Below are 14,243 nucleotides of genomic sequence, written 5' to 3' on the forward strand. Positions count from 1 at the left end.
GACAGTGACTTGTTTTAGAGAAACGGAGAAGTGGGAGAAGAGACAGAAGGAGTGGGAGGGGAGCAGGGGGTAGGTACATGCACAGGGTAAATCAGTTTCATTCTTTAGAACTGGTGTCTTTGAACTGGTGAGAATGTGATTATTTTTCCCAATACTTTTCAAGCTAAAAGATATAACATCAACAGTCTTATCATATGGCCTAAATTTATTCTGGGACACAGCTACCTTCCTAATTGGTCAGAAATCAGGCACTTATCATGAAACTTTAATTATACTTGTTATGAAAACGAGAACTGAGGTCACTCTCTCCTCAATGCATCCTCCACAGACCACCGTTGCCCGTTAAGAGTGACTTTAGAAAATGGTCTGACCGAATGTACGATTTGAAGGTTTTTAATTTCATAACACTTAATATCAAATAGAGAATAGGCCTTCAATACATGTGTGCACCCGTCTCCAGTGCTCAGCCATGTAGGGTAGAAATGGAAGGGGGATTCTTTGTTGTTTAAACACTAGAAAATTACTGAACGTTTTTACCTTCTTGAGAAATGAAGCTAATTTCTAACATTACTCAATATCTAAATAGCCAGTTATTGAGAAACAAGTAAATTAGAAAAGTGTCTCTGAAGAGATTTTTTTTCTCTTTTCTTTTTCAAATCACTACTATCTTTCATGTCAAAAAGTCATTTCCAACATGACTTATTATATTCCATTAATATAAATGACAATCCAACAGCCTAAGTGACTCTCAAGGCAGGGAGACAAAGCTTCCTGGTTTGTGGCAGCAAAAACCAGGTCACTCTATTACTACTCCATCAGGTCTCTTCTGCCTTCTTCCACAGGGGACCAGGGGAGTTGATCAGTTGTCATCCCACAGGAACTGCCCAATTTTTAACACTTAGGGTTGGAATTTCAGCACAGAACTTCTGCATCGATCCAATTATGGCAGGTAGCACGCCCAGGGCTGTTGCTACGATGGGTCCTGAGATCACACTCAGGTTCTTCTGCTTGCACAACAAGCACTGCAGTGCTTGAGCTTTCCCCAGATGTTTACCTCTACCAACCAACCAAAGTCCTGCACGCGGAGTGCAGAGAACGGTCTGACTCACCCCAAGTTCTATGTCTTCTGAATGGAGTTTGGCTTGGATGGCTGCAAATCCACCTAATTCTCCAAACTGAAAAGAAAGCAGGCATGAATTATTTTTTTAAATGCTCCACAGTAATAACTACCCCATTTCTCTTTGTCTCTGCTCTGTGAGATTGATCTTTGAAGACCAGAAATGCAACTCCAATGTGAACTGCAAGATGTGCTAAGGTGAACTGTAAAAGATGAACTAACCAGAAACTTGATGCTCAGCTCTACTTTATCACATACACAGAGAAGGACTATACAGCATTCCTCCTCAGTGAACCATTCTTATTTGTGGTGGCTTGAACAAGAACTATCACCCACAAGCTCATGTAGTTGAACATTTGGTCTCCAGTTGGTGACACTGTCTGGAGAGGCTATGGAGCTTTAGGAAGGGCAGCCTTGCTAGAAGTATGTATATCCGTGGAAGCAGGTTTTGAGGTTTACAGCCTCATCTCACTTCCCATGCTTGCTCTCTGGTTCCTCTGTGTGTGTGTGTGTGTGTGTGTGTGTGTGTGTGTGTGTGTGTGTGTGTGTGTGTGTGTGTGTGTGTGTGCCTCCTGCCTCCTGCTGCCATGCCTTCCCCAGCCTTATGTGCTCTGCCCCTGGACTTATGAACCAAATGAACTTTGTTTACACTGCTTTTGGTCATGTTGCATCACAGCAACAGAAAAATAACTAAAAAATAACTAATAATTATTTTCCACTTGTTTAAGATATCGAACTACCAGAAGTCACACTAGAAACTGGGAGTGGTATCTCAAAGCCAAATTAATAAAAGTGTATACCTTATTTACCAAGTCCACCACCCATCCATGAGGCTCCTGTGAGAAAATAAATCCAAAAATTAATATGGGAAGAGAAAAGCTTCCCCATTGTTAACCTTTTTTATTTCCTAAATAGGAAATCTGAAGGAAAAGCATTAAAATTTGAAACATACTTTGGAAGTCTTTCCCTAATGTTTCTTAATGTAACCCTTTGACATTACTGTATACAATTTGTTTTCTTTAAATTTTTCTTTTAATGTATTGGTATTCTGTGTTTACACACACACGATACATGCCAGAAGAGGGCATCAGATCCCATTACAGATGGTTGTGAGGCACCGTGGTAGGTGCTTGTAATTGAACTCAGGCCCTCTGGAGAGCATCCAGTGTTCTTAACCGCTGAGCCATCTCTCCAGCCCCTATGTTATACAATTTTTGAAGCATACAGATCTAGACCTTCGTGGCACTGTCACATGAGGAGCGTGTATGCGTTTGGGGCAGTTGGAGTTTGCTGTTTAAGATCTCTGAGGAAAAAGAAACCTCAAGTTAAAGTCTCTAAGAAAGTTGTATTTTATTTATTGTGTTTTTCCAAAATAGGGTCTCAAGTAGCTCAGGTTGGCCTTGAACTTGCTACACAATTGAGACTAGTATTAAATTCCTTACTCTCCTGCTTACTTCCCAAGGGCTGGGAATGACCATTCAGGACTGAAATCTTTATTTTAGAAAGTAAAAATTATTACCTAAAAAGTAGAAAAAAAGAAAGGAAATCAAGGGTTAGAGTTCAGTCCCAGCCTTATCATCACCACCCTTCCTGGCTCTCCCTTCCCTTCTCTCTTCTGTGCACTCAGGGCTTAGGGTTAGGTAGAAAGAGATGTCACACCCACTTTCACAGGGCTCAGATTGCAGCAGTTAAAAGCTAAAAAACTACCACATACACAAGCACTTCAAGTTATGATAAATCAGTTGTAAAAACAAAAGGCAAAGAGTCCTTTAAAGAATAGGAGGTTTCTCCACACAAGGTGCTGTGCGGGACAGTAGGCTAAAGGCAGAAGGCTAAAGTGGTGAAGGCAATTTGGAGAAGGCACAGAGTACACTTCCAGGCTGCCTGGACTGAGTTGTGGAGACTGGCAGTGAGACTGCAGGCAGCAGTAAAGGCCCGGACAGCATGCAAGCGCCAAGGAGAGGCAGGGTAGTCTTTCTGTTCTAAGAAGAACGGAAGACCCGGAAGCATTCAGAGAATCAGTTAGAACAAGATAGGATAGGTGGGGTGTGGAACAGAATGATGGCAGGACACAGAGTACACACTGGAGGCCTGGCGGGTTTTAAATCAGACTCTGGTTGTGGTTTGAATACAGGAACTAAGAAAACAGGTCAATTTCGCCAACTTGGGTTTAGCTTGAGCACTGAGATAGTCAGTGATGCTATTTACTCAGTGGAAAAGAAGAGAGGCTACAGGCAACAGCAAGGCCCTGACAGGCATGTGAATCTTGAGAACTCTGTATGACAACTAAGAAGGAATGGTTGTCTTCTTAACTTAGGCATGCTCAGAGAATAGTCTGAACCACAAAGATAACGTTCTCATCATTAAGGTGACATTATATCAGTGAGAACAGAGGACACTCCTTAGGAAAGTACAGTACAAAGAGAGGAAGGCCTGGACCAAAGCTAGGTAGCAGAAAAGGGCCCAATAACATGCAAAGCAATCCCTGAAATCCCAACAGTTAAGAAGCAGAGGCAGGAAGATCGGGAGTACAGGACAGCCTGGGCTATATGAGACCCTGTCTCAAAAACAAAACAAACAAAATGTGTGTGTGTGTGTGTGTGTGTGTGTGTGTGTGTGTGTACACACGTGCACGTGAAGTTAAAGATTAAATGTTAAATAGAAAACTAAATACAAATACAAATACAAATACAAATACAAAAGGAAACTAAATATGCGGAGCATAGTACCACAAATATAACACAAAGAAACAGAAATAGCGGGAAAAGGGAAGGAACACCTAAGACAAAATGAGAAAGTCTAATGTGTATCCAATCAAAGTTCCAAAAGAAGACAGACTGTCTGACAGAGAAAGTAATTCATCAAAAGGTAATGGCTGGGCTAGAAAGATGGCTGAGTGGTTAAGAGCACTGACTGCTCTTCCAGAGGTCCTGAGTTCAATCCCCAGCAACCACCTGGTGGTAATGGGATCCGATGCCCTCTTCTGGTGCGTCTGAAGACAGTGACAGTGTACTCACGTACATAAAAGATAACGTCTGAGAAGTGCCAGAACTGAGACAAACTCTATTAACCACTGTAAGATGATTACTATCTCAACAACAGGAGAGTGGCTAAGAAAGATGGATGATACCAACCTCTGGCCTACATACATAGGCATGCACAAACACCTGAAATACATGTGTACAAACTCACATGAATACATGCATCACAGACCTCATCCCCATTCATGCACACCTCCCCCTTGTGTATGTACATGCACACAAGACATTAACTGTTAAACTACGAAGCTGAATCTGCACCAAAGAAACAATAAGAATATCTTAATCAGCCACATAAGAGTTAAAAAGATAAGGGTGAAGGAAGAGGAGTCTGAAAAAGAAGGGAGATGAAAATGCACTTCTCATAAAGAACCAGACCAGGAGCTACTTTCTCAACGGGCCTAACCAAAGCCAGAAGACACTGCGAATGACAGATTTATTATTCTGACAAATAATAGCAATTAGTTCAGAATTTAAAAACCAGTGAAAATATTAAGAAACGTAAAATAAAGGTTCAGGCCATTAAAAACCATCACTAACAGACACTTAACTAAAGCATGTTTTATAAGTGAGCTACCTTTTTATATGGTTTAAAAAGAAACAGAATGGGGCTGGGGATTTAGCTCAGTGGTGGAGCGCTTACCTAGGAAGCGCAAGGCCCTGGGTTCGGTCCCCAGCTCCGAAAAAAAGAACCAAAAAAAAAAAAAAAAAAAAGAAACAGAAAAGGATTAAGAGATTGTCCACTAGAGATAACAAGGTAGGAATTAGAGGTAGAGGGAACCCCAGGAAACAAACTAAAGTCTATATGTATTACTCATGGAAGAATAAAGATAATGAAAGTCAGCTTTTGTTCAGTTAGTAAGTTAAGTTCAGGGCAGCCACTGAGAATGACAGGAGAACCTGCAATCTTTCATGAGGTTTGTCCATGAAGGAAACCCATGCTGGAGCCACGAAGGATGTAAGGGCAAGAACACTCAGAGGTGGAAAACACCAGCGCATGCTGAAGGAGAATAACCCTTCAGGGAGGGAACGACTAAGACACCAGAGAAGGAACAGGAACCCTAGGGAGTAAAATGCTTGAGGAGGCAGGACAGGCAGCCAGGGCTCTCCTGGGAGAAGTAATTCCCTGTGAGAAAAAGAGGAGAAACAAAGATTGAACCTTTCTGGTCTCAGGTGTAGAAAGCAAAGGGAGGAAAATAAATGTCTGCTGAATATTTATCTGCACTAAATCACTAAGTGTAGCACTTTTACACACTCCTGCCATGTAACACAGCAAATATGCTATGTTCACAACAAAAAGTGAAGAAAAGACTTTAGTATTTAGGAAAACCATAATGTATAAGTTCAAATTTCATGACTGCATAAATTCTTCTTGTACCTGGGTACCTGGCCTTTGGAAATACTTAGGTGCAAAGGGAGTAGAATGGACCGTACTCCCAGGATTACTAAGGGAGTCAACTGGGCATCCTGGGCACTCAGCAGCAGGAGAGGCAGCGCTGCACTCACCATCCCTCCCCACAGTCCACACACAGGAGACAAGAGCACCAATCGCTTACTTACTGTAACCTTTTGCTTTCTATCTCCTCTACTATACTACAGAGGTGGACTTATCCTCGTATAGTGTTACACACTGTTTGGCTTGTTGGAAGCTGACTCAGGGAACAAGGAGGCTCTCCCTTGTCTCCTCCAAAGCTCCCTGTCCTAGAACAGGCTGGTCCCTTCACTCTGTGAGAGGGACAATGGAAAGCAGCAAGCAAATAAGGGTATTAAAAATGTGTCCTTGAGACTAGCTGGGAAGTAAATGATTCTAAGCCAGGTTACTACTGTTAATCTTATCATATAAAAAACATCTGCAGTGGAAAAGAGATGAAAAGTTCATCCATGGAAAGTCTGCTCTACCCTGCCTGGGACTTCAATCGGGAACCCCAGCATGACTGTTTCAAGGTTTCCCCATCTGCTTCTGCTAGGTGACTGTAAATGGCTGATTCACTATTTCTTCTTTTTCTTGTAGGCCTCTCCTGAAGAACACTCTAATCTGCCCAGGACATGTTCTATTGGAAACTGCAGCTGCCAGCCTCAGTTAGACTTCTCCAGTTAGATTCCCACAAGCCCTGGTTTGATGTTACGTTTCATTTCTCTCTCAATTGGGTCACTCCAATCTTCACTGCTAGATGTTGGGAGGGTCTAATTTGATGATGTTTTGCTATCTGTTGCTTCTTATGTATTATTTTATTTGTTTGCTATATAGTTTAAAAACTGGGGTGGAGAGATGGCTCAGTGGTTAAGAGCACTGGCTGCTCTTTCAGAGGTCTTGAGTTCAGTTCCCAGCAACCACATGGGGGCTCATGAGCATCTATAAGGGATTTGATGCCCCCTTCCGGCATGCAGGTGTACACGCAGCAGAGAACTCATGCATAAATAAAATAAACAACAAAACAGAAACCAACAAATACTGCTCAAGTCATTCAAAACTGGGAAGTTATAAAAGACAGCTTTTTTTTTATTCTGTACAGAATAATCATGAGCCAAGAACCATGTACTATTACACTTTTTGATAAAAGCAAGGAGTATTGGTATTTATTTCCCAAACCTAGAATAATGCCAGGTAAACATCAAGTGGCCAGATCAAATGTGCTTCTGATGAGGTGATGGACACCATTCTAACAACTAAAACTGACTTATTTCAACTGTTTTTAAAACCCGTGTCTGAATTAGAGAACATTTAGAAGATACCCTCTTGTGGGCACAACACTACTGCCCTGTGACAGACCTCTCGTTATCAGGATACTGGACCTGGAAATGTAGGGACAAAAGTTAAAATGCTTGCATGTTTGCAAGAAAATTCTAGAGAGCACTGAGGACTGTTTTCACTATGGTTTTGGGGTAGAATTAGTCATTTTAAGTAATTTCAAATGCTCTACTCTCTCAAATACCTCTAGGAAACTGGGACACCAATTAAACTGTGGTTCTGATAATCCAGTATGTAGGGCAGTGAAGTAATTTCTTTCACCAAATATAATTTCAGATAAAAAGATTTTTTATAACATTACTTAACAGCAACAGAAAAAAATAAAGAATTTTAATAAATTTTAGGAAGTTCTATTAACCAGTTGCAATATTTATCTTTTATTTTCAAATAATTTTAACTCTTCTATGTAAATTGTCAGTTCTGAAGCATAGACAACTTCTTTTCAACATATTTATGGATAAAAAAGGTGAAAAAGAACTACATTTACCTTTTGGAAAGTAGATACAGGTGAAACAGCAAACATATTTCCCTCTCCAAACACCTCTGCCCAGTTCCTCTGAGACACTTTCATTCTGTTTTTAAAGTGGTATTCATTATCAGGATTGAAAGCCTAGATTCAAAGAGAACAGAGAAACATCACCTACTTTTATAGCAACGTATTAGCATTAGAAAAGAAGATAAAAATACAGCCTTGGTTCCTCCACTGATGGAGTCGCTGCATGTTCCTCTGCCCTGCTGGCATCCATGCCATGGGAGATGAGCCAGCAGGGCGAGAGGTCTGACTTGAGGTAAGGCAATGCCAGCATCCCTGAGTGGCATCTTGCCACAGGTACAGCCAAATGACAGAAGTGGAGATAATGAAGCTGAGGAAAAAGACAAGAACGGGAGAAAAGGCGGAACTCTCTGTAAATATATTTAAGATGGGAATAATCAGAGTTACCAGGGAAAGCTATTGAAAATCAATTAGAACTAGAGAAGCAGTTCTTCCGAACATGATGGCTGCTCTGCTTCTAAACTAAAGGTGAGGATTCTCGCAGCTAAGTTCATACTTTTCATGACAAGATATTCATCACTTCTCACTAGTTACAAGTAGAAGAATAGCAGATTATTTTCAATTAAATCAAAACAAAGAGAGTAGCACTTCATTTTCAAGATACTATACCATTGTAAGCACGCCTAGGAGACCAATGGGAATTGGATCCTGTTTCATCCTCTCTGCAACCAATTCTATTAGCAGCATCAACATGTTGTAGATTCCTTCATGAATTTCAGTTCCCCACTTGTGAACAGCACTCGATGTCAGGAGCTACAAAAACAAAAGGGAATCTAGAATATAACTTGGAAAAAGCACAAGAAACCTACAGTTCACCAAACAGATCTCCAATAGTCAAGAACTATGACCACAATACCCTTCTGGGTGGGCACGGCTTGGAGACAGTAGTAACTGCCATCTCGCTTCTTCATGTAGCCCGAACTCAGTACCGAAGTTCTGTTTTGAACTTTAACTTCTTTATAACAAAGCAGTCTGTTTAAAAGCAATTTTTTCAGGGTCTCTCTAGGTAGTACTAGCTGCCCTAGAATTCATTATGCAGACTAGGCTGGCCTCAAAGTCACAGAGTCTGGCCTGCCTTTGATTCCTGAGTATTGGGACCGAAGACGAGTGAACCCATGCCTGGTATTAAAACAATTTTTTTTCTTTTTTCTTTTTTTTTTTCAGAGCTGGGGACCGAACCCAGGGCCTTGCGCTTGATAGGCAAGCTCTCTACCGCTGAGCTAAATCCCCAACCCCTTAAAACAATTTTTAATTTGTTCTTTTGTTTTCCATTTTTATGTCAGGAAACAAAGTAATACAAGGCAAACAGAAACTTGACATCTACTATGGAAACTACTGGTTCCTAACTGTTGCGGCCTTCAGTAACGTTCTCAAATTCAAGAGACACTGTTCTTATTATACCAGATAATGAAAATGTCTCTATGGAGGCATGATTCTTGCTCGTCTCACTCAGATGTTACAAAGATCAAACGATATAACAAACAGGAGTGTTTAACGAATGGTAAGGTATTAATATATGCTGATAAAATAACATTAATCAGCAGCTCAGGAATCTAAGAACAGGAGGATGAGTCTCAAGGATTCATATATTCAATCCACTTCATCCGTATCTCAGAAGGATAGCATCTCATCATCTGTCCACTAATAACTATCAATGTGAACAAATTTTATACTTTCACTGACTCACTGTACCGTACCCTTTTCGGTATGTACAAAAGTAACTTTTTAATGGTAAAGCAAATTTAAAACAGCTCAAAATAATAAGATATTTCAATCTACTCACTCTAAAACATTTATCGGCATAAATATCAAATATAAAGCAATGATATCATACTAGGTTCATTAAAATAAAAGAAGTTGGACACTTCAACTCTTCAGTCCTTAGGATACCTAACTCAAGACTAACTGGCAGGTCAGAGAACGAGGACACAAAGCATCACACTTAAACCTCTAGGCTGCTCTCGCGGGGCTCTGTTTAGATGGATGGTGTTTTCTTTGTATTGCTGTTGGTTTGGGGTTTTGGTGTTTATTTTCTGAGATTGGGTCTCAGCTCAAGCTAGCCTCCAACTCCCAACTGCCCCCCTTAGCTTCCCAAACACTGGAATTACAGGTGTGTGCCACCAAGCTAGGGAGCTAGCTCCGTGTTTTGGAAGATTTCCCTTTACAGGGAAATACTCTGCACTAAAAACTTACTTTGGTCACATTGAGAACTGAAGAAAAGCAGCCTGGACAAACCTAGATCTCAGTAGTAGAAGAAAGAAACATCAGTTCTACATTTTCTTTTCTGTTTTTGTTTGTTTGTTTGTTTGTTCCCCTCCGAGTCAGGGTTTCTCTGTGTAGCCCTGGCTGTCCTGGAACTTGCTCTGTAGATGAAGCTGGCCTTGGACTCAGAGATCTGCCCACCGCTGCCTCCCAAGTGCTAAGATTGAAGGTGTGCATCACCAGTTCTACATTTTTAAAACACCGTTCAGTTCCACTGTTAGCTCAAATGAGAAAAACTCCAAAGACTACACTTATTTAAACTGGCAAGGTACTATTTCTTGTGGCAGCAGTGACTGTATACTGCTCCTATACCTAAAAATTACACATTAAAATGAAGCACTGATTATGAAGTTTCATGTGATCTCAACAATAAAATGCAGAGTCTGGTCTCATCTCCTTAGCTCACTTTCACTTTGCACATCAAGTTCTATCTCCTAGAAGAGATGGGGAGACAGGCAGCACCTTGTGTAGAGATGGGCATAAGGTTCAAACACTGGAGCTGACTCGGATGACTTCTGCTGGCAGAATAAACAAGTCAGCTGGAAAGTGAAAGTAAAGAAACCACCTTGACAACAAAGCCACTTTCCTGCGCCTTCGCCATGCTGTCAGGGCCAGCATCTAGAAAAGCTGGAGATGGAAGGAGGAGCCTCACAGTAGGAAGCAGTCACAGAGCACAGCACCAAACAGAGCACATCCTGCCCAGTCTGTGAAGGCTACGCCTAAAGGCACCAAACCTGCTGTTCAGACTTAACCAAAGACAGCAAGTCGAATCACGAGGGCGGAAAGTCTTCTTCATCTTTCTAAACCCTGAGGAACTTTAACTGTTGGCAACTCATAACTCAGCATCTCTGTGTTCACAGTTTCGGAGAAAAGCAAGCAACCAGCACCTGATTGCAGTTATCGGCTAAGGGTACAATGCAAAACAGCTCTCCCAAGCAACTCTGGAGTTGGAGTACCAGACACCAAATGTGAAACTCACCACTCATCTTTCTGGATCTGGAGCTTCTCAACATAAAGGCTGGGTTTTTTGTTTGTTTGTTTGTTTGTTTGTTTTATTTTGTTTTTCTTGCCTAGAGATTTGTTTAATGTTTTGTGTGTGTGTGTGTGTGTGTGTGTGTGTGTGTGTGTGTGTGTGTGTGTGTCCACAGGTGTTGTGGATGCCAGAAGAGGGTGTCATGTCCCCTGGAGCTAGAGTTACAAGTATTTGCCTAACATGGGTACTAGGACCCAAACTCCAGTCTTCTTTAAGAGCAGCAAGTGTACTTAACAGCTGAGAAAACTCTTGGCCCCTACAGGCTGTTTTTTAAACTAATTGAATTGTTTCCCATGACTAAATAAACAAGCATTTCCTTCTTTGTAAACCTATGTTCATACTATGACACATGTCAGAGTAGGATGTCTGCTATTTTTAAAGCTATTATATATTAAGAACACTTTCTATTTAAAATTATAAATTGGTGAACAAATACATCTTAAGGACAGACCTTGATTCCAAATAATTTCTATCCAAATGCAACTTAAAGAGATTTATTCCCTTTATTCAAAGATTAAACCATTTTCTTTCTCAAATTAATTTTGTTATTGCTTATGCCTTGAATCAAAGGACAGACAGGAATAACCATTAACAAAATGATCATTTATGCCAGTAAGTTTTAAGGTAAATACAAATATCATCCATCTGTAGGCCAAGTGACTTAATTTGCACAGGGGACAAAAATTAATGCAAAATCTCTAAGTATTAGACCCTGGGAAACTCATTCCAGCCAAGTGCACTGAGCACTTGGTTTTCTACTGGGGAAAAAGCAATGTCTATGACATAGCCCTTTCTCTTGTGAGGAAAAAGACTCAGGTCCTGAAAAGGCAACCAGGCCGAGTCAGACTGCGTTTAGAAGGACAAGTGTGGGGTCTCCTAGTTGAAGAAGAGGGCTGTGTAAGAGAAGTGACCAGATTGAGGTGCAAACTTACCATTCTGGCTTTGACAAGAGATGTTCTCATCCATGTCATTTTAAACTTTTACAAGTTTAAAATATGTTTCTGCCTTGGTAAAACAATAAGCATAGCGACCCCTGGGCCTCAGAAGCAGGATTTGTGTTGTAGGTATATCGGCTGGGACTGGGCTCCACAGTCCTGTATTCTGACTGGTTTTCTATTATGGTCTCCATTTGAGGCAAAGAAACATTCCCACAATGAGGAATGGAAACATACAAGCTAAGCAAATTGTAGTTATACATTTAGGATTATCTACCTACCTAATCTACCTACCTACCTACCTACCCACCCACCCACCCACCCCCTCTCTCCATTCACACACACTTATGTATATAACAACAATTAAAGAAAAAGAGGCCATGGATTTCAAAGAAATCAAGGGTGAGTACATAAAAGGTTTAGAGGGAAGAAAGAAGGAAAATGATAATATTATAGTCTCAAAAAATTAAAAATCAAAACAAAAAACAATAAACATGAAGTGGCCCTGACTTGGGTAGTGAACACTAACTTACTAAGTGTCACAGCCTTTATATAATCCCCTAGTATAAATTAATCTATTAAATATTAGGAAGTAAGAGTTAAATTTACCAAAGGTAAGTGTGAATATTTAAATGAATGAAAGTAAATTATTGTTAAGTTTCAAATTCAGAGCTTATTTCATAGAAGAGAATTTCTCAGTTGAACAAAGTCCGTGAACTGATTGCATAGATTTTTACATATGCATAACAAGTTCCTAAGACTAAAACCAAAGGCTTGCCCCTACCAGCCATCCAATCAACACACTTTCTTACCTTCTTAAATGCTTCAGGCATGCACCGCTCCATAAATCTTTTGCAGTTCTCGTCAGACTCTGAAAGACCTTGGTTAAACAGATAAGAACATGTAAGTTATGTAGATTCCAAGTGCTTTTTGTAGACATTGTATATCTGTTCTAAATTCATACATATAGACCGTTTAACTCAAAACTTTGATTCTTAAGCGATTATTAAAAGCAGACATTGTGGGGTTGGGGATTTAGCTCAGTGGTAGAGCACTTGCCTAGCAAGCGCAAGGCCCTGGGTTCGGTCCCCAGCTCCAAAAAAAAAAAAAAAAAGCAGACATTGTGCTGTAGTAGTTTGCTGAGAAATAATGAGAGCATTCAACTAGACACTAGTTAAACCTGAAATGGACAGTCTTGTCTCCATGCCACAGTAGCTTACATGATCTGAGGACAGCAGCAGCTGCTTAGGAGCACTAGCTGCCTGAACAGCCATTTATAAAGCACCTGATATCTGGGACATAGGCCTAATCATATGCCTTAATGCAGATGAGTTCTGTGTAAATAAAACAAAAGAACTGTGCCTGGCACCGCACAAACAGCAAGGAACGAATGCTAAGCGAATGGAAGAACCTAGTGTAAAAGAATTCAGTGTTTCTTAAAGTTACTGTATGCACTTACTTACTGTGGGGTGGGAAATGTATGTGTAGGGAGGTTGGAGGACAGCTTTCAGGAAAAGAGCTGTGGTTCCCTTCTACCATCTAGGTCAATAGACTTGGAGGCCAGGGCATTTACCTACTGCGACAACTCACTTAAGAGAGAATGCTTTTCTCTCTTAAACTTAGTAATGAATTTTATCATTGGGAATATTGATAAACAATTTTATTTTCCAGAATTCTTGCCTAGCATCCTAACAGGCTCTTAATAAATGCCAGTGTTGGGAAATCAATACTAAATACACCATAGATGTCTGTTGAAATTAAACTTAGGCCTAGTCAAAATATTTCTTTTGATGCATCTTACATTTAATCATGATAGTAAACTACACATCCTTCCCATCCCCCTCACTCCTTCCTTCCCACCCTCAGGGACTTGGCCTCACAGATGCTAGAGAAGTACACAGCCAGAACTCTTCCTATTCTGAAAAGCCCCAAATTGAGCCCAAATATAAAGTGCTTCAAGCTCCTAGGGGAAAAATTAATTTTCATCTCTACAAAGCTTTTCAATTGTATTATAAGTAATTTTATGCTCTACTAGAAACAAAAACAGCTGATTTATCATCCCACAGGGAATGACAAAGAGTGAGAAAATAAACGGTGTGACCAGAATCCCAGCCAATGATTTGTGTTTGACCTACATGAAACTTCATGTCCTGCAACAAACACCTGAGGTGTGGAAGCTCACCAAGTCTTGCTAGGTAGGTAGAAGCCAGCAGACATTTGCCTAGTGATTCTTCTCGCTTGTACGGGATAGACCAGTGATCAGTCAAAACACGGCTTTCCAGCTCATACAAATTTGTTGTAGGAAATTCAACTCCTTCTCCTGAACAATTTCCATTTTCATCATTCTTCTGAGAAAAAGAGATGAGCATAAGAAAAGCACTCCAATTAGTCACCCCTCCAAATATTCAGAATTTAACACCCAGCAGATGCTTAATCAATGGTAATTATGTATTCCTTAGTGTGGATTCATCTTTCTCAAAAACTACTTCACCAAACCCCAGAAATTCCCAACGTATCATTCTGATATCCCCACTCCCTCTCAAAGGTTATCATTCT

General features: G+C 40.5%; 1 protein-coding gene across 1 annotated transcript in view; it reads right to left on the reverse strand.

Annotated features, from left to right (window-relative positions):
- Usp24 (ubiquitin specific peptidase 24) overlaps positions 1-14,243 on the reverse strand; it is a 129,076-nt gene that overhangs the window by 87,974 nt on the left and 26,859 nt on the right. Inside the window, exons 2-7 of the mRNA XM_032901177.1 lie at positions 13,870-14,035; positions 12,500-12,567; positions 8,067-8,210; positions 7,392-7,514; positions 1,918-1,953; positions 1,110-1,175 (exon numbers count right to left, since the gene is read on the reverse strand). Coding sequence (XP_032757068.1) covers positions 1,110-1,175; positions 1,918-1,953; positions 7,392-7,514; positions 8,067-8,210; positions 12,500-12,567; positions 13,870-14,035 — 603 coding nt within the window. The remainder of the gene's footprint in view (positions 1-1,109; positions 1,176-1,917; positions 1,954-7,391; positions 7,515-8,066; positions 8,211-12,499; positions 12,568-13,869; positions 14,036-14,243) is intronic.

Source organism: Rattus rattus, chromosome 1, assembly GCF_011064425.1.
Source record: "Rattus rattus isolate New Zealand chromosome 1, Rrattus_CSIRO_v1, whole genome shotgun sequence".
NCBI classification, from domain to species: domain Eukaryota; kingdom Metazoa; phylum Chordata; class Mammalia; order Rodentia; family Muridae; genus Rattus; species Rattus rattus.